Source organism: Trichechus manatus, unplaced genomic scaffold, assembly GCF_000243295.1.
Source record: "Trichechus manatus latirostris isolate Lorelei unplaced genomic scaffold, TriManLat1.0 scaffold00039, whole genome shotgun sequence".
Classification (NCBI taxonomy): Eukaryota; Metazoa; Chordata; class Mammalia; order Sirenia; family Trichechidae; genus Trichechus; species Trichechus manatus.
Genome location: NW_004443975.1, coordinates 9,595,019 through 9,620,241, shown reverse-complemented (window position 1 = coordinate 9,620,241; position 25,223 = coordinate 9,595,019). Strand labels below are relative to the sequence as shown.

The window sequence follows — 25,223 nt, the reverse complement described above, 5'->3', positions numbered from 1 at the left end:
CAAGGGTATAATGCCTGTGCCCCGCGCCACTGCCTGGCACCCCTGCGGCTCCCCGCCAAGCCTGTGCGGTATACCTGCACACTGTCTGTGTTGTTCAGGAGTGGAGGCTTCTTCATCCCAAAGTCGTGGGGGATCAGGGTGTAGAAGCGATTTGAGAGGTCCAGGATCTGGGAGTCGCTGCTGCCCTGGGACACCGCCTGGGGGGTGGGGAGGAAACAAAAGGAACCGGGCTGCGTGGCAGCTCCCAGCCCCCAGCACTCGGCCAGGCTTTGTCCTCCAGACAGTGAACGCTACAGCTGAGTCCAGAGCTAGCAGTGTGTGCACGAGCCAGGAACCAAGGACAAGGACGAGTACCGGAAGACGGCACGTGAGAAGGGTGGGACCGCTGTTCTCCAGCAGTGCAGCTCAACACACAACGGGCTTCCCCCATGGCGTTTCATTTGTACAGAGAACCGTGTGGTTAGTAAACAAACAAACCACCGTGCAAAATGTTAACTGTAGAATCTAGCTGGTGGGCGCATGAATATTTTCTGTACAATTCTTTCAACTTTCTATATGTTTGGAAATTTTTCATAATAAAATGGGAAGAAACCCACTGCTATAAGGCTCAGTTGGGCCCCCTTCAGCCACCGAGCACCATCTCTGAGGTAGGGGAGTCGTGTTGTACTGTCCCCGGAGGTCCAGGTGGAGGGCCAAGCTCTCTCACTGCCAGAGGACCAGTAAATGCTCTCTGTGCAGAAGGAGCTCCATAAACGCACACAGAGCCAGACTGCTGGAGGACATCCCAGTGCCCACAGTGACCTGGCACCCTGCAGGCCAGAAGCTAAGTCGTCTCTCACTAAGACACGGATGTCACCAAGTTGTGTACGTCTGTTTTACTGCAGTCTGCTCTGGGAAATGGATAAGCATGCTTCCAGCCCTCCCCCTGGGGACTCTGAACAGGAAAGGGCTTGGGCCGGGCCGACGAAAGCCTTCCCAGGCCTCAGCCAGTGGGTGCAAAGAAGGCCACTGCTCAGGACCACGGCTGCTGGACTTGACAGCTACGTTTCAGGGTCTCTCCTCCAGCATGAGCCAGAAAGTCCATCTTCCTGGTCCCCGTTCACCTCCTGGGTGCCTTGCTTCTGTCACAAGCCAAGAGTGCACTGCACCCCCAAACACAAGCAGAAGCCCGCAGCCCTCCAGGACGGGACTGCTAGGCTTGAAGGTGCTGGTGGAGGGGCAACCTGGCAAAGGTTCAGTAAATGCCGAATGACCAATGGATGAAAGAACATATCTAGCCTTCTATATTGGGCGATTTCCAAGTAACTGAAAAGTAAACTCAGCCGAACCAGTAAGGACGGACACACAATAAAATCAGAACACTTTTATGAGGTTGCTGTTGTTGGGTGCTGTCGAGTTATTTCTGACTCACAGCGACCCCACGTGACAGAACAGAACTGTCCTATAGATTTCCTAGGCTGTGATCTTTACCAAAGCAGATCACCAGGTCTTTCTCTTGAGGAGCCACTGGGTGGGTTCGAACCGCCAACCTTTTGCTTAACAGTCAGGCACTTAACCGTCGTGCCACCAGGGCTCCTCTTTATGAAGTAGGAGAACCAAATTCTTCAAGTTTTTAAGGTGTTTATTACACATCTGACAATTGAAAACACTGCTACTCATCAGTTTTCCGACGATACCAGTGGCAGGCCCTTGTCATATTAGCTGGACTGAGGATTCTAAATCCTCATGAAGTTTAGTGCTTCTTGTTGCTGGTCCCCAGACAAGAAGAAGTCTGCCTGGGGACGCTGGCCCAGGAGAGCCAGTGGGCAGCTGCTGGCCACTCTCTGTAGCAAGAAGAGGCCAGCCCCCTGCTTACCTGCTGGACCTCGCTGAGGATGGAGTATGCCGCCTGGATCTGCCTTTTGCTCAGCTTCCCCAAGGGCATCTTCTGAAGGTCAATCTGGAGAGAGAAGGGGATTTCCTCTTTAAATCCGCCATCACTGGGCATCACACAGTGTGACGAGGGGAGCACGAGATGGGTACCTGTCAGGCCTCCGGGCCAGTCTACCTGGAAGGGCCCCGTGACCCGACTCCACAGTTCAGCACAGCCCCACTGCGGGAGGGAACACGTGTGAAGAGGATTCTTGCTCACTTCCATTATAGCTGGGACGAGCCATTTCCCTCCCTGACGCTGAGTTTGAAATTACCCAGCATTTCTGGAAAAACATAGAGCATAATTCCCATCCAATTCCAAAGCGAGGAAGAGGGTCAGTCAGCCATGGCTCCCCATCTTAGGCAGCACCCAGGGAGCCTTCTCTGGGGTCCCAGAGCCAAGGCAGTAAGTCTACCATCCCTGGTTTCCAGGCCAGACAAGAAGAACCATAAAGGGGTGAAAATCTTTTTTAAAAGGACACACCTGAGCATATGTATTTATGTTCAAATCAGTGGTGTCTCTTTCAAATCAGTCAACTAAGAGGTTAAACCTTTGTTCTGACAATACTTCTACTACTGAAATACCTTGGGAACTACTGGCAACAGAAGCAGCGTGCTGCAGTGGACGAAGCGTGGGATCTGCAGCCAGTGGCCTGGCCACCAGTTAACTAATGGCTCATCCGCTCTGAGCCTCGGTTTCCCATTTGCAAAACAGGGCCACCTTCCTCCAAAGGTCGCCCAGCCTCCCACTCCCTTTTATGAGTGACCCTGGGCCACCTGTGTGCCCAAACATCTGTCTGCCAGCGGGCCCCACGCTCTGCATGGTGAGCCATTTGTCCCCGTGGCTGTTCCCACTAGGCCCCTCTGAGCTCCCCAGGCCAAAACCAGCCCTCATATCCACCTCTGTGTCGCAGCACTTCCTGCAGTGCCTGGAACAAAGACAGAGCCAAACAAGCATTCTAGAAACAGAACTGCTGTGTGGAGTAAATTAAATAAAAGGATGTGGAAAGTGTTTAGAAGGCACCAACCAAGGGCCAGCGATTAATTACTGCGTCTAATAAAACCACAAGCCGTGGGGCCCACACCTCTCATCCCTCCATAACAGGAACTCCATTACGAGGGTGGGTCTGGTTTCTGGAAAGAGTTAAATACCTGGGCTAAGTCTGGGGAAGAAGGTGGATGATCTATTTTGGACCAAGAACGAGGCACAATAGAACAGCAGAGAGACTTCCGTGTGGATTATAAACTGGCCCAGAAAACACCTCTACAGAAGGAACTCCAACACGTGTTTTCATCCAGGGCAGCATGAGCACAGTAAAGCAGACACCCCGGAGGGAGCCCTGCTGCCAGCGTTGTGTAATTCTGGTGTGTGTTTATTTGTTTAAAAAAGAAAAGATCTAGTGTCCTTAACTGCACTCTGAAAAATGTGTGCACTGGCCACAAGCACAAGAGAAGGGCTAAATCACCACAAACCACCAACTCCTGGAAAAGAAGCTCCGGGCTCACGCAGGCCAACACTGGCCTGAGCACCACCTTGATAGCAGCTTACTTGGTTTAGGGAGAAAGTGAGACGCAGAAGAGACACGCCAGGGCCAGGGACCCTCCGAGCCAGGGCCGAGGACCCCAAGTCACAGCTGCAGCACAAACCTGCCCCCACCATGGGTCCCGAGCACCTGCCCCTAGTCCCTTCTGGGCCCAGGATTCCCCTGCCTCAAAGGGAGCGCTAGGCTCCCCGTGCTGGGGATAGAGCACACCGGGGCCCCATGTCAATTTCTCCATATGGTTACCCCAATCCCACTGGGAACCATCGACTGGACGTCAGCATGCCCACTCCTCCACACACTTCCCACAGACAGCCTCCCGCAGTCCTAGCAGCAGGAACCCTGACCCTTCTATTCCTGCTAGTTACCTGTCTGAGCGAAAACAATGTAAAAATGTCACTCTGCAGGAAGACACTTGGGTCTGAGAGTAGTTGACGACTTCTACGAATCGTAGATAAAGCAGAGTATTGAAGCGCAGGATGTTTCACTTAAAACATTAATGAAACCGAGACCCTCTTCTCCCTTCCCTTAGCCACATCACACTCTCTCATGTGCCCACTCTTGGTGAGCCCGCCCACAAGTTGTTCAAACTCCTCAGACCTCCCCCCAGCCGGGAGGTCCAGTCAGAAGTCAGGCTATGTATCTATTTGAACAAGCTCTGGCCATTTTCAAACCTGTTGGACGACGTTGAGGCTGTAACAATACTGTTCTCTAACAATGAGCTGAGCTTCTGACAGGGACTCTGGCCCTGGTGTCTATGGGAGTTGAGGAGGGAGTGGCTGAGTAGCCTCCAGGAAGCTCGGGGGAAGCAGCAGGACCATGAGCAACCCCGTGGAGAAGGGATGGAATAGGCAAAGCTGGTCTCTCGCTCTCCTCGATGGGTTCCTAGGAACCCAGGACGAACGCAATCACCAACCCACCCCAGCTGTTTGCTTTTCAGAGCAGCCTGAAGCTTCCTGGCTTGGCAGCTGGGGCAGGGGGGAGAGCCCATTTGCAGAGGCATACAAAGCAGGTCACAAGTGAAGGCCATGTGCCTCTCTGAGGTGCTCCCAGAAAGGAGCTAACTGCCGAGCAACACCGGGCACCATCTCTACTCTGAGGGCCTCCAGGGTCAGCACTCAGAGCTCTCATGCCAGGGGCAGCAAGAATAGGGCCCTTCTGCCCTCATCCCCAGGGGAAGCGCGGAGATGGGGTGGAGATGAACTGGGAAGCCGTAGCCCTGGTCCACAGTCCCTGCCACTCTGCCTTGGGCAGGAGCACGACTAATCCAACAAGCTTCCCCCCCTCCCCACCACTTTTTCGTAAGAAGAGCCGGTACGGATTTACGTGATGAAGCAAGCGGCAGAAGCTCTGCGCCTCTGTCGGTACTGGCTGCAGTTTTCTTACCGTAAGTGGGCTGAGTCCAGGACACCCCCGACGAGTCCAGCTGGGCCATGAAAGAACCATGTCTACACATCCTATGCACGGTGACAAGCAGGAGAACATGGCAAGAAGAGTAGGGGGGCTGGGGGCCCAGGGTAGCTCTCTACAACACACCACCTGTTTCACAGCAAATCAAATGACCCCCGCAAAAGAGCAAGCACTACAGGTCTGTTATGGATTGAACTGTGTCGCCCCAAAAACATGCTGTACCTGTGGATGTGAACTTGTTCAGAAATAGGGCCTCTGAAAATGTTAACAGTTAACACGAGGACATACCAGAGTAGGGTGGGTCCTAATTCTATATAACTAGTGACATTATAAAAGAGGAGAGACACAGAGAGGGGAAGCAGGCCACGTCAAGATACCATCTACAAGCCAAGGACATCTGGGGCCACCAGAAGCTAAGAGAGACAAAAAAGGATCTTTCCTAGAAACTTCGGAGGGAACAGGGCCGGGCCAACACGTTGATTTGGACTTCTAGCCTCCAGAATTGTGAGCCAATACATTTCTGATCTCATACGCCACCCGGTGTGCGGTATTTTGTTACGGCAGCCCTGGTAAATTAAAAGAAGGCCCAACACTCATGATTTATTTAAGGCTGAAAAACAGGCAGGAGAAGCTGACATCCAACGTTTTGTTTCTGAGAGAAAGAAACAAGAAGAGCTGCAAAGCTCTCTCTCCACTGGCCCAGCACTCAAATCATCGCCTGCCCGCAGCAAACACTCACAGACAAAATAACCAAGTGCACTAACCTCATACTCCACCATGGCCTTCTTCATGCTTTCCACATCAAAGATCATCTTAATGAGGTCCTGAACCGGCTTGGGGAGCCTGGACTTGGTGCCGGGGTTTACTGTCAGCTTCTTCACTGCCTCTTCATCCTTTAGGGAAAAATGCAGTTAGTAAGACAGACCCAGTGCTAACAACCCTGGCAAAGTCGTGGTAATGGCTGGGGTGTGGGCTGCAGACAAAGGATATGGGATGGAGTGCCACCAGCAAAAAAGGCTGTGTGTTAACCAAAAAGGTCTGGGCAATGGATCCAAGGAGGAGTGTGCACGAGGATGCATGGTGATCAGACACTTCCATGCACCCTGGGTCCTCGTGGCTGCTCCAGTTTCCTGGTCCTGTGGCCACTGCAGCACCCAGCTCTGCTCGGTTCTGGCCTGCATCAGGCGCGCCCACGCCCCTCAGACCCTTACCTGGGGAGGTACTGCCTCCCACCTGGCTGATGACGCCCTGCCTGGGGACCTGCCTGGTGCCCACCGTGTGTAAACTGGAAAGGCTAGGGAGCTGTGAGGGTGAGCCTTGGACCAACAGCACACAGGACTGATGGACAGATTCTTCCCCCTCTCTTGCGCACTTCCTCATCCAAGGGGCAGTTTATACAGCCTTCTCGTAGAGTCCCAAAGGATCAAGCAATCAGTCCCTTTTACTACCAGCAAGCTTGACAGCATTAAAATGCATCCTAGCATTTACCCGCCTCCTCCCCGCCTCCCTCCCCATCCCTCACTCCTACTCCCTGGGGCTGCACTCCATAATAAATGAATAGCACTCACTCCAACCTCTGCCAGCTGGAGAATCCAGGCTAAGCCAACACCACACTGTACTGAAACTGCCTTAACTATCTCACTCTTAGAGGGCAGCGACTGTGCTCTGTCCATCACTGCGTCTCTACAGCTAATGCAGTGTCTAGTATTCCTTTAAGTGAAGGTAACCGGCACTGGGCTTTGACACTGGACTTTGCCTGGCTCAACCAGGCTGCAAAGCGCTAACCTGGGCTGTGTTAGCGCCATGGCTGTGTTGTTACCATCACTCTTTTGTTGAGACACTGGGTTTTAAATGTACTCTTTCAACCTCTGCATATAACTTGATTGATGCGCAAACTATTAATGTGTTAAAAAACCTTGTTTAAATGCATACACCCTGTGACCCAGTAAATCCACTTCTAATAGAAATAATCACAGAGGTACAGAGACGCAGTTGATTGTTGTTATTTGCAGTAGCTATGTTCTATAAAGACACTGCAAGCACTGAATTAGGGGATATTGAACCACTGCTCTAGGGGAAATACAGGATTAGGTTCCTGCCAGCCTCTGGTCACAACATTTTCATCAAGTGATCAACACATAACCTTGTTCTGTGTGTGTTTCTGTTTAAAGCCACCTCATTTAAATATATATTGTTGATTCCTTAGCATTCAATTCACAGCCGGCAACACTCTAATTCATGCCTGAATTATGCTTTATCTCACGCGTTTTCTCTGTAGGGCTGAGGAGCACTGGACAGCACTTCAGCACTACACTGGGGACCATCTTAAACAGCGACATCACTAACAAAAAGTGACAAACGTGGCACTAGATTGACTGCAAATAAGGTAACTCGTTTCCAGTGAGAGAGCTGAAACAAGGCAGTGTGTCTTTATTTGACCTCAGCTGGGAACATGTGTATCAGGTGACTCAAATTTTTTGCTGTGATGTGCACATCCACAAAAGGGCCATAAGTATTCACTGTGGAGTCATAAACAAATTTTAGCGAGTAGGCAAATTCGCAAACACAGAATCCATGAATAACGAGGGCTGGATGTACTGCAGATCAGCCTCATCATAGCAAATACCTAGAAAGAATCTAATGTCTAAAGGAGGGTGGTGAGCAGGCATTGTTTTGATAAATGATAAAATTAATGGCCCGCCCACAGGATGGAATTCTATGCAGTCTGAAAAAATGATGTGCAAGACAGGCGTATTTTAATACAGTAGCCATTAGTCACATGGGGCTGCTGAATGGAAATATGGCCAGTTTGAGATGAGATGTGCTGTGTCAAACACACACCGGACATCGAAGACTTAGTATTAAAAAAAAAAAGAATGTAAACTCGCTCAATAATTTTGTTGGTATGGATTACATGTTGAAGTGATATGTTTTTAGATATGCTGGATTAAGTAAGCTGCTAATTAATTTTACCTGTTTCTTTTTGCATTTTAAAATGTGGTTACTTAGAAAACTAAAATTACATGTATGTTTCTATCGAACACTGCTGCTCCAGAAGACAGGGAAATGCGCCTGGTACATTAGGACAAAAGGTGGGTGGTTAAAACCCAGTACGTAAGGCAGGGCTCCAATTTTACGGTGAGAAAAATACATGTGAAGTGAAAGATGACTGAAAAAGGTATATGTATATGCCCTGATTTTAACTGGTTAATCCTAAGTGATGTTTATTTTTTTTGTCTATATTTCTCAAAACTTTCTAAAACAAATATATAATACTTCTTGAATTGAGGAGAAAAAAAAAAAAGGTTAACCTGGCAGGGGGCACTGCCCAGTCAGACCAAGTCTGTGCAACTAAGTCGAAGGTCTCAATTTCAATATCATATAAGCAGAAGTTAAATTCTACTTTGAACGGGGAACGCACCTGACAGCCTCTATAAGCCAAAGAAATCCGTCTTGGAGACAAGCTCAAGGATTCTGAATTAAAAGATCTGTACCCACTCACAAATCTCTCTTCTTCTGAAAGATGTGTGTATTTTCTCTCCTGATGATAAAATAGATTCTCCGTATAAAAACAAGGCAAGCATTTTGCCATAACAAAGGGCCACAAAAATACCGACCAAGAGACAACTGCAGGCTGCCTGCTGACAAACATGGAGATGCTCGAATGACAAATACAGCTCTTTTCCACCTTTCCTGATTTGAGACTTAAAAACCGTGAACTCCGCAGAGCCTGTCAAGTGACCATAATTCTACCTTGATGATACACCAGGTCACAGTGATCTAGGATGAACACAGCTCAGATAAAAGCCTCACCTGGAATCCACAAACTACCCTGCTGTGTTTAGGTGCTGGCTTCACAGACAACTGCAAAGCACCTACTGTTCCCACCCAGGCTCCATCTCACACTTCAGGCGGGGACTTCATTCCTGGTTTGTCGAGTGTTTTATCATGAAATGGTGTTGGATTCTGTTAAATGTTTCTTCTACATCTACTGAGACGATCATGTGGTTTTGTCCTTTATTCTATTCTTAGGGTGTATTACATGTTCATATGGTGTATTACAATGATTGAGCCCTGGTGACGCAGTGGTTAAGTGCTGGGCTGCTAACCGAAAGGTCAGCAGTTCAAAATCACCAGCTGCTCTGCTGGAGAAAGATGCTTCCGTAAAGATTTACAGCCTTGGAAACCCCATGGGCAGTTCTACTCTGTCCTATAGGGTTGCTATGAGTTGGAATCGACTGGACAGCAACGGGTTAAAGGGTTCCCTCTACTAGATTGAGATGGTTTAAAGGCGGTTTAGGTGATTACCTGGCCGTAGTCAATCTCCAGGGGATAGAATTTTTTGGGATACTTGGTGAAGTTCTTGGAATTCCAGGCGTTCCCGGTTTTTTCTTCATATAGTTTCATGAAGTGCTCAACGGCATCCTCCTTGGATGGCATCTGCTCCAGTTTGTTGCTCCCGATCACCGTGCCCACGCGGCCCCAGGACCTGAATATCCAGTACCTAAGACGTGGGGGGAGGGGAAGGGGAAAGGTCAGATACAGATTTGTGGGTCAGTGGGGCCCATTTCAGTACAAATTTCCCTTCCCTGCTATTCCACTTGGAATGAGGTGAGGAAGAAGCTCAAACACGCCAACATGATGGTATCGGAAGACAGCTCTGACACAGAAGAGGAAAGGAACCTATGTTACAACGAAGGACCTTTATTTCATTTTTTATTAACCTGAAAGTTATAATAAGTTTAAAGTAATTAAAAAACATTTTTTCAAATCCTACTAGCAAAGAATACCAAATAGGTTAAGCTCTGATCTGGCAGCCAAGTTTGAGGAGAGAATCCTGAGGCCTGGAGACCTTGACACGAAACCCACACCTCTCTCCAGAGAAGTCATGTGTTCAAGGAGACGTAACCACTAAAGATGTACCCTGAGAACAATGACGACCCCAGAGGCCAAGATGCCATGACGCTGGGGCTGGGGTGGAGTAATGAGGTGGCAGGCGCACTGACAAGGCAGGGCTGGCCGCCTAGATAGCTAAGCTATAACCTTCCACCTCAAACCCTAGGTGCTGTGCTGCTTAGCTTTGGGTGAGTTAATTTTTCTCAGTGGAAATAACGAAAACTTAATTTTTACAGAACATTAAATATAGATATAGCATAAACCCAGATACAAGATCTGTACGCATTTTTTAAAGATAAAACCAGAAATCTCAAACAAAATTTGAGACTTCCTGGTTTTCCAGGCTATTGCCCCGTTGAAACCCGTTGCCATCAAGTTGATTCTGACTCATAGCAACCCTATAGGACAGACTAGAACGGCCCTATAGGGTTTCTAAAGCCACTCAAAGATTCCTAGAGTATATATATATATACCTAATATGTATATGTATACGTATGTACACACACACACGCACGCACACACACACATAATAGTTGGGAGGATATGTAACACCACCACACACCTGTAAAGACTGGGCAGAAGGAGGGCAGAAGGATGGCAATGCTACCCAGGGGTGAAGAGCTCTCCAGCTCTTTACGTGAAGACCTCCTGATACTCTCTTGCTCTTTGTGATTAGGTTTCATTCCCCAGTTACATGTTTAAATAGCTTCAGCGTCATGAGGCTGGTGGCACAGCACTAACGCTGCAGGAAATGCTCATACCTTTTCTGGGACACGCTCTCCCCTTCCCAGAACACACCTGCTTTCTTTATCGTCCTCCAGAAGTTGTAGCTTGTAATAGGAGTTGGTTCCTTTGACGATGTCCACCAGGCCCAGGGTGGCACTGAAGACCTTCCCGCCTTTCTCCAGGACGTGTGCAGAATGTTCCAGGCCTGTCAAGGAGGCAAAGCTACTACAGTTTTCTCTATGGGGGGCCAGTACTCTAGGGGAGGGGGGTCTTTAGGCCTCGGGGTTCACATCTGCCTGGATACCACCGCTAACACCACACGCGTGTTCTCGGGACTGGGGTGAAGGCACAGTCCCACTCCCATGGCGGGGGCTGTGGGGAGGAGCCCAGCACACAGTGGACGTTCAGACATGCACTCCTAATTAACGGTATGGGAGCAGCCTGCTCTGTTCATGGTTCTCTGCTCACTTACCAGAATCAGGATCCACAGCGGCTCCTCCTTTAAGAGTCAACTTCATTCTCTTTTCAGATTTGTTGACACCTGTGACAGGGTCAAAGATGTAAACATTGAGCTAGAAATGAACGAACAAGTAAAGGGTGGGGGGCAGGCACGCGAGCTCCACCCTCTGTCACCGCTCACTAGCACGGCATCTGTGCGCAGCCCCCACTGCCCCAAAGCACTTGTATTCTGTGCCCAATGGAAATGGACTCAGAAAACTGGTCTGGACAGCGCCCCACAGACCATCTCAGGGGTGTGCTGGGAGAGGCTCCAGGCAGCAACCTGGCTGGGCGGGCAAGGCCCACGACCTGAGGCAGGATGGGCTGAAGTGCCCTCACCTTCCTCCTTGACGGCGCCTTTGCTCTTCTTGGGAAGTGCAGCCCCCGACTTTGCTTTTGGGGCCACTACTTCAGCAGGCTCCACCTTCACCTCGGCCCCCCAGGACGACAGGACGTGCACTGAGAGCAACTCCTGAAGGCTCCTGGTGGAGCCTGAGACATCCTGGAGGAACTCCTCAGACACCACGCGAACGCTGGCTTCTCTCACCTCCGCCATCTTCTTTGTCATCTTCTCCACCTCCTCTGTTCCGATCGGGGCGAGAGAAGGGGCAGGAAGGCCCGAAAAGGGAGTTTAAAACTGAACTGAAAAACTCAAACTGCGACAGTCACATTCGCTGAGTACTCCCAAACCCTCGGGGAACCCCTGGCTGGTGCAAACAGTTAATGTGCTTGGCTGGTGACCTGGCTGGAAGTTCGAGTCCACTCAAGAGGCACCCCAGAAGAAAGGCCTGGCAATCTACTTCTAAAACCATCAGTCACTGAAAACCCTATGGAGCACAGTTCTACTCTGATTGATGGCACCTGGTACTGATGTTTTTCTAAGCCCTTATCACGCACAACTCTCCCTTCCTGCCAAATCCAATGCTCATACAGCTTTTTTTATTCTAATCATTGCCCCTCTGTGGAAGGTATGATGAGTTAAGGCAGCCTTCTCCAAACAAATTCCACAAAATGGGTGTTAGTAGGCACTGCAAAGAACAAGGACCCTGAAGTCACAAATACAGGTGGGTCTTGGAGATTTATGTCTTCAGCATAATGAAGCTGCAAAGAAGCCTGTTTATCTTTCCGATAACCCTGCATTTTCCAAATATACTTGACCTGTGGGCTTTTTTGTTTTGGCCATGAACCTCCTAACACCTTGTGGAGCAGTGCTGGGTGACTAGGTGATGAGAATAGCAGCTTACAGTCTTTAGCTGTGGACACAGGATGTGTGTGGATATATACTACAATGCAGAGCAGCAATACAAAGTACAAACACTGGTTTCCCTTCATAAAACCCGTGAAAAGCGAGGATACTGGTAAGAAAGACATGCTTTGAGCGCTGCCTGTGTGTGAGACATGCAGTAAGGATTCTCCTCGACACAATCCCACGGGACAGAGAGCATCACCCGTTTTACAAAGAAGCTGACACTCACTCTTGGTGCTGATGCACAAGGAAGCCTTGGTGGCCGTCCCCGTCAGCTTGCCCCCGAGCTTCTCGATCATGGTCTTCACTTCCTCCTTGTTCCGGGAGAGCTTCCCCAGAGTCAGAATCTTCATGTTGGACAATGGCTTACCTGGGATGGAAGACAGCGCCATCAGGCAGGGCTAACTCTGGAGCTACAGCCAGGGGGAGAGGGAGGAGCAGGAACCCAGGTTGTTCCCGGCAGAAGCTGGGGCACCAGGGCCGTCTGTGCAAGATGCAGGTGCAGGGTCCCTGGTCAGCCTCAGCACCCTGCTCATCAGCTTCTCCTTAAGGAAAAGCCCATGAAATGTAGAAGTGAAGGCAAGTGGGGCAGCAGAGGCTGCGAGAACAGGAAACTGCCATCTGGGAGCCTGCACACGCCCCTGGGCACAGAGAGGACTTGCAGAGGAGACAGCAGGAAACCACGCTGCTCCATGCACAGGTCAGCGCTGCTGGCCGTGGTGTGGGCGACCCTAGGTCTGCTCCATGGGGCTGACTAGGAAGCTGTGTTTGGGGAAGAGGCCCAGGAGGTTGGCAGGGAGATGGGAAAATGAGGTCATACAGGGTCCCAATCCTTTTTTTAAACTCTCCTTCCACCCCATGTCTGAAAACAAAGGATAATTCTCATGCAATACTTATTAATTACTTATTAGTCCCATTAAAAAAATTACAGATGTCCATAACAGTCACCAAAGCCTCTGGTCAGTAGGATCACACTTAGCTGATATAACTGACCCCAGGCAGGACAGTACCGGGACAGACATGGGCCTTTTGTCTGCTGCAGAGGGAAATGTAATCCTGGGAACACATTTCTAGAACAAGAAATGCTGTAGGCTGTAGGCAAAAAAGTCCTTCAAACCCTCCCTGGGATAACAGTTAGGGACACCAAATAGTTTAAATGAAAAGCATCTGAGGCCTCTACACAGGAACAAAGCCATTTGTGCAAGAGCTGCGAGTGAGGGGAGAGCAGAGGACGGGACCCTTGGGTCAGGAGCCACAACGCCAGTCCCACCTGCACGCACTTGGACTTGGGCTTCAAGCAGCAGGCTGGATGGTGATGACCACCCACATGCTCACCCTAGTGACCACTGGCCCCAGGCAGAGATGCTCGGCAGGCTTGGTTTATGGCTGGGGATGGGGAGGAGATTAGGAACAAGCTCATGTTCAGGGACAGAACCTTTGTCCTCCACCCACCCAAACCGTGGCTTAACCACCAGGCTGTGCCACGTTCCTCTGATTAAACAAAGGTAGTGGGTCTCTTCTACGGCCAGCAAAAAGCATATTCAGTTCAGTGTTCTTTGTTGGCATAGAGGATTTCTCACTAACACACATCGGAAACTTCCTCTGACTCTGGATGCAAGCGACGCAAGCACAGCATCAGGCTCAGAAGGACTGGCTGGGCACAGGCCTGGCCAGAAGCGGGAAAGGGAGCTCCGGGATCTGGAACAGTGCTATGCAGGGCAGAGCTGAGCAGGATATTCCGAACACCATCCCAGGTAAGGCTGCCTACCTGGCCTTTCCTACAAGCCCCTCCAGACTCCCCGAATGACGAGATGGTCATTTGCTGGCCGCTGCTCTTTTAGAACATTTATGGCAAAGAGTCCCTTGGCGGTGCCATCGGTTAAGCGTGTGACCACTAACTGAAAGGTCACAGCCTTGAAAACCCTACGGAGTGCAGATCTACTCTGACACACACGGGGTCGCCATGAGCTGTGAACTGACTCAATGGCAACTTTTTTTCAAATGACAAAGGGAGAGCCTAGGGGAATATGTTCCACGCCATGGAGACCAGTGCACAGAGCGGCTGAGAGCAGGCCCCCGCCCCAGCCCGGCCACGCTCAGTCCTGGGCTCTACCTGCTGGAGCAGAGTTCTCAGCAGCGGGCGCCGCAGCTGTGCGGGGTGGCGGAGCTGCTGCCACGGGGGTGGTGGCCTCTGGGGGGAATAGGCGGTCCTGCTTTTTGATTTTCAGTTTCTTGAGGTAAGAGATTTCCCTGAATTCCTAAAGAAAACACATTTTAGTTATTAAGAAACCAGCTCTCCCTAAAAAATACCCACCCAATAGAGCAGATAGGATCTGGTTTGTCCAAATAACGTGTGTCTTCTTTTTTCAGTAGAGAATAACATAAAAGAGGAAAATGCGAAGCTTCCTGTGAGAAATGCAGCATTACTGCTGCTACAGTACTTTTTTCACGAAATTACTCCAGTATTCCCACATTTAATAGAGCTGGTATTATGGCTACAGGCCCATTAAATAAACAAAGAGCTCTACCAAGACTATACACCAGAGGAAATCAGGATAATTGCCTTCCCTCCCCAGGAGAAGGAAAACTAGATGCAGAGCATCTCTAAAAAGTAAACATTCGCTACAAATTTCTCTGTGAGCATAGTTCATTCTTCACGGCAAGTGATCTACAACAGGCGTGCTTGAGTGGTCACTCCATAAATGTCAAATACACGAAGCTCCGGGGAACAACGTAGTTTCTACGCTCGTAAGCTTTCATTTAGTAAAGGAACCGCCCTTCCGTGCCATGTCCCGGGAGCACCACTGGATGAAGAAGGGAGCAGACTTGGGGGCGGGGGCGGGGGGTGCACTATGTGGTTAAGATTCCTTTCAGAGAGACTGTGTAAGTAAAAGTACAGAGAAAAGACGGGAAGGGATGTGATGTATGAGGGCACAGGGCATCCTTCCAGCCGCCTGCGTCTCAGAGACACTGCCGGGTCCCCCTAGCATGCGATCCAACTGAGGTTCCCAAATGGAGTTTTTTCACATCCCAGGAATTCAATATGTAGGTCCCAAAAAAAAAAAAAGAAAACAATGAGCTCAATAAAAGGAGATACTTGAACCCTGGGACCAACCACCCCCACCCCCACCCCGCCGCACTAAGGAAAGGAAGTGTCCTTAAGAAAAACTCTCATAACTAAAGACACGAGGGAAAGATTAGTCCAAAGGACTAATGGACCACAACTAAAACAGCCTCCATCAGACTGAATCCAGTACAACTAGATGGTGCCCGGCTACCACCACTGACTGCTCTGACAGGAATCACAATAGAGGGTCCTGGACAGAGTTGGAGAAAAATGTAGAACAAAAAATTCTAACTCACAAAAAGAGACCAGACTTAGTGGCCCAACAGAGACTCGAGAAACCCTGAGAGTATGGCCTCTGGACACCTTCTTAGTTCAGTAATGAAGTCACTCCTGAGGTCTACCTCTTAACCAAAGATTAGACAGGCCCATAAAACAAAACGAGACTAAAGGGGCACACCAGCCCAAGGGCAAGGACTAGAAAGTAGGAGGAGACTGGTAGGAAAGCTGGTAATAGGGAACCCAAGGCCGAGAATGGACTGGGTTGACACGTCATGGGGTTGTTAACCAATGTCACAAAACAGTATGTGTACTAACTGTTTAATGAAAAACTAGTTTGTTCTGTGTACCTTCACTTGAAGTACAATAAAAAAAAAGAAAAACTCTCCTAACAGCAGGAATCATTATCCATTTGTTCACCGTTACGTTCTCTGTGCCCAGAACAGTGTCCAGCACATAACAGGCACTCAATAAACAAAGCTAAAAATAATTCATGGTCTTTGCAAGCAAGAGGATTTTATACCAATTGGACAAATCCATACTCCAGTTGGAAGCCTTTTGGCTCTACGTTTGCGTAGTCTGCAAACACACGGGGCCAATGACATAATCTCATAACCTGATCATGAGGACGCCCAGCTGTGAAGCAGCCTGAGAAACACTGCACTGCAGACTTGGTGACCTGGAGTGTGAAGAAGCCCGAATCCCAGCACCCGCCTGCCAACTGACCTTTGGGGTCACCCATTCCTTGCGGTTGGGCGTCTGTGTCTTGACCATACACTTGGTCCAGGCGGTGACATCCCCGGTACAGTAATAGGCATCGCTCTTGAAGACCAGCTGCCCCGAGCATTCCTCGCACGGAAGGAGGGCACCAAACACCATCCCATCAGCTACTCGGTCCAAGATCTGAAGCCAGAAACATGTCAGAGAGGAAAGGCTACCTTAAAGGACACTTACCGATGGGGGATGAAGAATTTGTACAAACCTCACTCGCTAAAAAGGCAGCGGCTGGACCAAGGGCTTGCCCTGAGGCTTTCTATCACCCCCAGGGAGCTGGTTCACACTTGGGGCTTGGGGATTTGTACTTTAAAGAGACCTTATTTCTATGTGTGAGGCACTCCTGGAACTCCCTCACCCCTCAGTGATTTAAGAATAAAGGGAGAGCCCACAGCATCCACTGCTACTGCACAGGATACTCTGCCAACCTCACTTCCAGAAAGACGGCCGAAAGGGGCCAGCTGGGGAACTGGTGGGAGGCTGGCATGCCGCCTCTCAGGAGGGGTCTCCATTCCCTTTGCAGACCTGGCAGCCCTTGGGGAGTTTGGGCAGAGAGTACTCCTCAAGCCAAGTATACAGAAGGAAAACGCAAGGCAAATGTACAGCCCACCTCAGTCCTCATCAAAATTCTACACCCAGCGTTAACATGCGAAAGATGCCTGTCCCGTCCCGACCCTGAGAAGATGGTGGCCATGATGGTGGGGATGACCACAAAACCCAACTACGTGGTTCTTACTCCTCGCCGTTAGTACGCGCAGGCATTCATGCAAGGGCCTCCCACACGTCATTAGGACATCACTCCACCATGACTGGGGTCGTCACACGCGTGTCCCACTTAACACAAGGGCAGCTCACCGCTGACTCCCCAGAAGGCACTTGCTGCTCGTTGAAGATGAGGAGCTCCTTCAGGTCATTCATTGAACACACCTTCTTTAGTTCGTCCTTGATGTTCCAGATCAGGTCGTTCTGGGCCTACGGATGAGACTCAGCAGGTAAGCGACCAGCTCTTTTCAAAGAAGGAAACCCAACGTGGGGACAGACTCCACCCCTGGTCTTGCTTAGCCTCCAAAGAGATTTACAAAAGCTGAGCCGCCCTCTTCAAAGGGTGGACTGATCAGGATGGAGATCTGCTCCGAGTCATCCTCCTATGGATGTGTTCTTTCAGAGAACATGGCGGAAGATGGGGAGGGGACCACTGTGGGGAGGCGGGAGGGCTGCATGCACAGCACCAAGGCCCCGCGGGACCAATCCTTTAGAAACAGGAGACCCAGATGAGGACTTGGAGAAGCACTAGGCTGAGTGCAGGCTCACATTTATCCTCCCAACACCAGGCACCTACAGGGGCGAAGGGGTGAAGGTGGGAGATACGGCTGTTCTCCACCAACCTTAAGGAGAGTATGACGTTGATTCCCAAACACTTCATATTTCCCTTAATCGTGTACTAAACTCGTATCATGTATTACGCTCTTCTAAAATGGAATTTCTTGTTAAAACAACTCAGCAAAATAAAATTCCAGCTTATTGTTGGACATTGTTTCACACATTAAAATAGAATTTTAAATCTTCAGTATTCATTTATTATCAATCTAATAACATTAAATGCCTACTTTTCGTTGGACCCCTTTACCTATCAGCTCACCTGGTCCCACAACAACTTGCAGCGGAAGCTGTCAGCCCCGCCACTTGAGAGCTGAGGCCTGGACATGCTTCCCCCTCTTTAGGAGTGTGGGCGGGCTATGCACCACCTCAGCCTCAGACCCCACCTCTGTAAAAAGGAGGGGAGAGTGTCGCCCCTACTTAACGCACAGAGTCGCCATCAGCACCAAACAAGGAAGACCTGAACTCGACTGACAAGCTGCAGCCACACACGTGCACCTGTTTTCCAGCTTCATTTTGAAGAACTCTCAATAATGAGTTCCTCTCCTCTGTGCCTCCACAGAGTATGGCTTGTGCTATAGTATGAGGAAAAGTCTAACTAGTCTAACAAAGTGAAGCAGACTCCTTCACCCATGTGACCAAGAAGGCAAGCAGCAGACGTACTTTACATCTCCAACGTGTCGGAGAGAGAGAAGTATACCAGACGTACTGAAAGGCACATTCAAAATAGCATCGCAGCTCTACTGCCGCCAGAACTGGTGTACAAGTGACATGCTTTTTACTGAACGACAATCCCACCAAATCTGTGATACTCATGAAGCAACTGCACCATTTTAGAAATTGCTTCTAATTCTCATACCACTGCTGACAAGACAGCCAAGCAGATGGCTCATGGAAACAGAGCTCCTAAGCAGAGACCACCTACCCTCTCCTAACTTTCCAAACACCCCACATTTTCTGATTTACGCTTTTCACTTTGCTTCAACACAGGAATAATCAACAGTGATGAATCTGGCCGGCGATTAATTTAACAGGTATTTTTCTCCTTTCACCAAATGCCCTCTAGTCTTTTCATTTATTTCATGTATTTTTTTTTTTTTACTATGAGAGGTCCTCGGTTAAAAAATAAGGAAAAACTTTCTCTCTTCACGCCATCTCTCTATGTGCAAATGGTTAAGTGCTTGTCTGCTAACGGAAAGGGTGGAGGTTCAAGTCTACCCAGAGGTGTCTCAAAGAAAGTCCTGGTGATCTACTTCCAAAAACCCAGTCACTGAAAACCCTACAGAACAGCTGCACTCTGACACACCGTGAGCTGGAGTTGACTAGACGGCGCTGGGTAAGAACCTCTGGCATTCCTGAGTTTACTATTCGGCCTCCAGTGTTTGCAAGTGACCACCAAGGTCCAGCACACAGTGACACACAACTTGGCTGGGAAGTGGGAACAGACCCCTCAGTTCCCGATGGAGCCTGGCTGCGGATGGGCACCTGCAGCCCCAGGTGGGTTCTCTCTCTGGGAGGAAGGACGAAAACAGTCTGGGAAGTAAGCCATGCTATTTAACAAGTTATCCATCTGGGAATTCTTAAAGGTCTTGGTAAGTGATATACCTCCTTGAACTTTCTTTCCAGGATGAAGAAGAGAACTGAGAAAGGAGACACACAGCTCAGGACTCACCTTGAGGGCCTTTTCGAGCTTACTATCCTTGTCTTTTTCTTTTTTAGGTTTCTTCTTGGTCACTTCATCAGTGCCATCCACTTCATCACCTTTTCTCTTTCTGAAAGAGATAAAGGATATAAGAGAAAGAGCCAGAGCCACTACAACTCTGAAACCCAGTGACCTGAAGTGACACAGTATCTGGAATGTATCACACGTATTTTGCAATGTCAACCCGTCCGCCACCCATGTTTCACTGTGTGCTAGTAGCCATTCACTAGTGCCAGGGCCCTCTCCTCCAGCAGTATTCTCAACCAAGAAGGCAGGAAACTTCACCCATTTCAGAACATACCCTGCCAGCTAAGGAGGAGGGCTGGGGTTGCTCCAGGGCTCTGGGATAACCCACTACAGGCCCCAGCTGATGTTAGAAAACAACCCCACGTGTCTCTTGGCACAAATAAGACCACCTGGAAGGTTCCGGCAGGGACTAAAATAGAGGTAAGCCCAAGGCTACAAGAGCAGTGGCGGTCCAACGGTAGAATTCTTGCCTTCCATTCAGGAGACCCGGGTTCAATTCCCGGCCAATGCACCTCATGTGCAGCCACCACCTGTCTGTCGGTGGAAGCTTGCACACTGCTATGTTGCTGAACAGGTTTCAGTGCAGCTTCCAAACCAAGACAGACTAGGAAGAAATGCCTGGCAATCGATGTCCAAAAACTCAGCCAATAAAAACCCTATGGATTACAAAGGTACAATCCTGTTGTGCACGAGGTCACCATGAGCCAGGGGCCTAATGGACGGGAGCTAACAACAACAAACCCAAGGCTGGAGGCAGGGATTGCAGAAAGATGAAGTCCTCAGGCCTGAGGCTGGGCCTTTTCAAGCTGAAACACAGGGCTGCTCCCAAGGCTAAGAGGCTGTTTGAGCAGCTGTCCTCAGAGGTGGGCTCGCACTCTAAAGCCCAAACAAGAAGTGACAGTCAAGGCACTGCTGACCACTCTGCCCAGCAGGTCCATCGAACACCCTGCTGACCGAGCTCAGCAGTGCTGTCCCTGACTGGAGAGAGCCACTGAGGGCAGGACAGCCACTACGGTCAGCACCAAGTCCAGCTGCCACACAGACCCGAGTTCAAGCCCTTGGACTTTTTCTCATTCACAGGATAGGGGAAAAAAACCCCATCTACCTTATAACATTGTAGTGAAGGTTACACGAACTATCCCACGTAAAGTGCTCAACAAACTGTCAGTTACTGTGGACTGTGAGCTTATCAATTCCTACACCTACACCACGTGCTGCAATGCCCCGAGGACTCCTGGGTCCAGGTATCTGATTTTCCGGTTTTCTCACATATTCCAGGGCCACACGTGCTGCTGCCGTGAATGGGGGTGAGTCTGTGTGTTAGGAACCAGAATAAAGCATGACGGCGCCTTGACGATGGGAAGTCAGGGTCACCCCAATCCTAAGACGGCCAACAGTCCCTGTCCCAGGAGCACCCAATACGTGGCTGCCCTGTCATACGCCCACAGGTGCGCCCATTAGCAAGCACCTCTAGACTGGGGCCGAGGGGCCAGCAGAGGGGACGGAGTCGAGTGCCCAACGACTCAAAGCAGTCACTGATCATTTTTCCCATCCTAAATTTTAATGCCATATTAAACTCATGCCACCCAGATTATAAGCAGGGGAACTTTCTACCTAATTATCCACTGCCCACCTCCCATGTGAAAATGTGCTGACACATTCTCCCAGCATCATTCTTGAGAACAGACACACGGGAACACACCCAGAGTGGTCCACTAGGACACTGAGTGGATGTGAAAACAGGTCATAAAGGGTCACAGCACATGTGGTGGCTGAACTAGGCAAGGGGAATGCTCAGAGGGGACAGGAGAGTGGTCTTTATGTCGGAAGGGCTGTGGAGTGGGATTTGCTTGTTCGACCTGTTCCTGGAGAAGAGACGTAGGCAGGGGGGAGCAGAGACCACCGGGAGGCCAATTTCCGAGGGGAGGGGCTCAGGTGGAGCACTGGAAGTACACTACAAGCTCCCTGCCATCCTATCTCCCCTGTCCGGGGTGGGGAAAAGGCCAAGTTCTGCTATCATCGCCCCAGTCTGGCCTGTGTCTCCCCGGCCTTCTAGGGTTAACAAAGCAAATACAGGAATGGCATGGTGGTTCAGTGGTAGAATTCTCACCTTCCACGCAGGAGACCTGGTTTGATTCCTGGCCAGTGCATCTCGTGCACAACCACCACCTATCAGTTTCAGCAAAGCTTCCAAATTAAAGTGGACTAGGAAGAAAGGCCTGGAGATCTACTTTCAAAAATCAGCCAATGAAAACCACCCTATAGATCTCAATGGAACAGTTTTTGATCTGCAACCAATGACAGGGATGGTGCAGGACTGGGCAGCGTTTTGTTCTGTTGTACATGGGGTCATCAGGAGTTGAGGGCCAACCAGATGGCAGCTAACATCAACATGGAATGTGCAGGGTCTTCGGGCCTCCCTCATGCCCCCCATCAAAGCCCCAAGGCCCCTGCCCACCCTTCACTCTTGACTCTCGGGAGCTGCTTCTTCAGGAATTCTTTGTCCTCTGGAGTGAGAAGGGGGAAGCCCACAATCTGGCTGACGCTGTACTCTGGCCGGAAACCCAGCTTCTCCCTGTTCTGGACGAAGCAGTTCGGGTGGTACCAGCGATCAATCACACCCATCTGTGGCTTCTCTGGGTCCAGCATCTTCTTGGACAGGCGCATCTGGCCCTGCGGGAAAAGCCACATGTGGTACCGAGGGAGTCAAGGAAAGACAGTGGACATCAGAGGGGCCCACAGGTGGCACAAGCCAGCCTGCGCTCCAGCCCGTGTGAGGCCTAGGGGACAAGCCACAGCCAATAACTATCGGGCTGCTGGGAGACTTTGCTCTTTTATGCCACCGAGGATTGTGTGTTAGCCTCAAGTCTCAGCGTCACTTTAAACAGGTTAATGCTACCTGGCTGGCTACCTACCTCCTGAACTGGGCAAAGGAGGAGGTGAGCAATGTCGCCGAGGATGTTTGCTGATCTGGGGGCAGGCATAAGAACACCTGACTTGGCATGCTGGGGCAGAGCTGGGCCTCACACACACCTAGACCTGCCACATGGCAGCCAGCACAGGCCCCAAGTACAGTGCGCTTCTCACAGCAGTACCCTGCCCCCACAAAGGACTCTGGCTTCTTCCCACATAGGAAGCCTCCTAAGAAGAGGTAACAGACCTATAAATAGAGCCCAGTCTCCCATCCTGTCCTGGTTTACAATTTCTAGGCCTGATATTCCTGGAGAGTTCCAGCCTCTGAGTCCCAGACCCAGAGAACTCAGCATTAGGGACTGATGACACTACATAAAACTCCTTTCAGGCCAAGGAACCTCTGCTTCTGGTATTCCCCTAGAAATGAAGGAAACCTTAACTTTTACCCTAAGTTTCTGTTGGAGCCCCAGTGGGGCACTGTTTAAGAGCTCGGCTGCTAAACAAAAGGTCAGCAGTTTGAATTCACCAGCTGCTCCTTGGAAACCCTTGGCTGAAGGTAACAGGAGAAGATCTAGCATGTTTTTCCTTTCTCAAACACTCACTGGTTATCTTAATTTCCTGTACTGTACCCCGTGGAGGCAGAAACCTTCAATCAATGCCATACACAAATCAACTGGTGTGTACCAAGATCAGAGAAAGGCGAGGGGGTTAAAGGGTGCACACACCCACGCATCTGCCAGTGTCTCCCGCTGTGCAGATGGCGGTCCATTCCACCTGACTGGCTGTCGGCCTTTGGGGACTACAGAGTCCTTACAAGGGCTGGTTAATGAAGTTCCCCTGATTAAGCAGAAGGAAACCGGAGGCTCGTATCAGAACAGATGATCTGTATATTTAATCCTACCATCAAACACAGACCAAGGGCCTTCCCCCAGCCACTCCTGAGTCCAGAAGAGACCCTGTGTGGATGGAACTGTGTACCCCAAAAATGTGTGTCAATTTGGGTGGGCCACAATTTCCAGTACTGATTGTCCACACTTTTGTCATCTGATGTGATTTTCCTCTGTGTCGTAAATACCTCTATAATGTTAACGAGGCAGAATTAGAGGCAGGACTCAATCTACAAGATTAGGTTTTATCTTAAATCAATCTCTTTTGAGATATAAAAGAGAAGCAAGCAGAGAGATGGGGGTGGGTGGTGGAGACACAGGACCTCATACTACCAAGAAACAAGAGCCAGGAGAATAGTGCGTCCTTTGGACTCGAGGTCCCTGTGCTGAGAAGCTCCTTGACTGGGGAAGATTGATGAAAAGGACCTTCCCCCAGAGCTGACAGAGGGAGAAAGCTTTCCCCTGGAGCTGGCGCCCTGAATTTGGACTTCCAGCCTCCTAGATTGTGAGAGAATAAATTTCTCTTTGTTAAAGTCATCCCCTTGTGGTATTTGTTATAGCAGCACTGGATAACTGAGACAGACCCCTTGCATAAATGTTTCTCAAACTCTCCCAGGTCTGTTAAGAGTGGACGCAGTCACACACGCAAACACTGGACTGTGAGTGAAAAGGGCCAGATCTGTCAGGAAGAAAAGTCATTGCCATTTCCACTCTCGACTAAGATCTCTACTTAATTTTTAGCCACTAGCGTTGAATTAGCATCTAAAGCTCTCCAATACAAGAGCAGACATTTGAACCCCCAAGGGCTCACCTTTTCTATCTTCTCCATACACCCTTTGCATGTGCTTCTGTTGGACTTGGCATACTCTGCTGCGAAGTCACTCAGCGTCTTCTCTACCTTGCCGTCACTTCCATCCTGGCCTTTGCCTGAAGAATCAAACATAAAGTAGGATCTCACAGTTTAGCTCCAGAAAGTCCCATCCTTCTCTTCTACCTTGCTGGGTTTCTTACACTACGACAACCTTGTGTTTTGGGTGACTAGAAATGATCCACCTCATCTATGTCCATTTGTGACCACTGTGGTTGTTAATTCTTTTTCTGGTAATAAAACTACCCTTCTCAGACAGGCTCTCTGAGACAGCACAATGTTGGTGGCTAGTTGTGGACCTTCCACCTCACTTTGGAAAGTCCTTATTCAGTGCTTACTATGAGGCCTCGTTGCGCAGTGGTTAAGCATTCAGCTGCTAACAAAAGGTCAGCAGTTGGAATCCACCAGCTGCTCCTTGAAAACCCTATGGGGCAGTTCTACTCTGTCCTATAGGGTCATTATGAGTCTGAATTGACTCACAGCAATGGGTTTTTTTTTTTCTTTCTTTCAACTAAGTCTTACGGGAGTCCCTGGGAGATGCAATGGTTAATGTGCTTAGCTGTTAACCAAAAGGTCGGAGGTCTAAGTCCACCCAGAGGCACCTTGGAAGAATGGCCTGGCAATCTACTTCTGAAGAATCAGCTATTCAAAACCCTATGGAGCACAGTTCTATTCTGACACACATGGGGTTGCCATGAGTCACAGTTCACTCAGTGGCAACTGGATTTTTTTTCTTTCTGTAAGTCTTGCACCATACTAAATGTAATCCAGTCTTCTAGTTTCCATTATGCTTTCATTTATCAAAGTTAAATGCTCAATTAAAGAAAGAATCTTAATATAGAAATAGACGAAAATATAGGTAAGAATTAAATATATGGTAAAGGTGTCTTCAAATTAGCGGGGAAAGGGTGAATCATTCAGTAAGGACTTGGGAGATGACTAGCCAATTATTCAGGACAAAAGCTAATTCTCAGATAAAAATAAATTCAAGGCTGAATGTTTCTTCCCTAAGATCAGGAACAAGACAAGGCTGTCTTCTTTCATCATTTTGTTCAACACTGTACTGGAGGACCTAAGTGCATTAAGACAAAAAAAAAAAAAAAA

The 25,223-nt window shown here is 49.5% G+C and overlaps 1 protein-coding gene across 1 annotated transcript in view; it reads right to left on the bottom strand.

Annotated features, from left to right (window-relative positions):
• The window catches only part of PARP1 (poly(ADP-ribose) polymerase 1), a 46,922-nt gene that overhangs the window by 9,917 nt on the left and 11,782 nt on the right, over positions 1-25,223 (bottom strand). Inside the window, exons 3-16 of the mRNA XM_004375880.2 lie at positions 24,063-24,178; positions 21,910-22,124; positions 19,395-19,494; positions 17,201-17,317; positions 16,298-16,474; positions 14,342-14,486; positions 12,458-12,598; positions 11,322-11,564; positions 10,957-11,025; positions 10,557-10,689; positions 9,171-9,366; positions 5,627-5,755; positions 1,856-1,939; positions 75-197 (exon numbers count right to left, since the gene is read on the bottom strand). Of these exons, the coding sequence (XP_004375937.1) occupies positions 75-197; positions 1,856-1,939; positions 5,627-5,755; positions 9,171-9,366; positions 10,557-10,689; positions 10,957-11,025; positions 11,322-11,564; positions 12,458-12,598; positions 14,342-14,486; positions 16,298-16,474; positions 17,201-17,317; positions 19,395-19,494; positions 21,910-22,124; positions 24,063-24,178 (1,988 nt within the window). The remainder of the gene's footprint in view (positions 1-74; positions 198-1,855; positions 1,940-5,626; positions 5,756-9,170; positions 9,367-10,556; positions 10,690-10,956; positions 11,026-11,321; positions 11,565-12,457; positions 12,599-14,341; positions 14,487-16,297; positions 16,475-17,200; positions 17,318-19,394; positions 19,495-21,909; positions 22,125-24,062; positions 24,179-25,223) is intronic.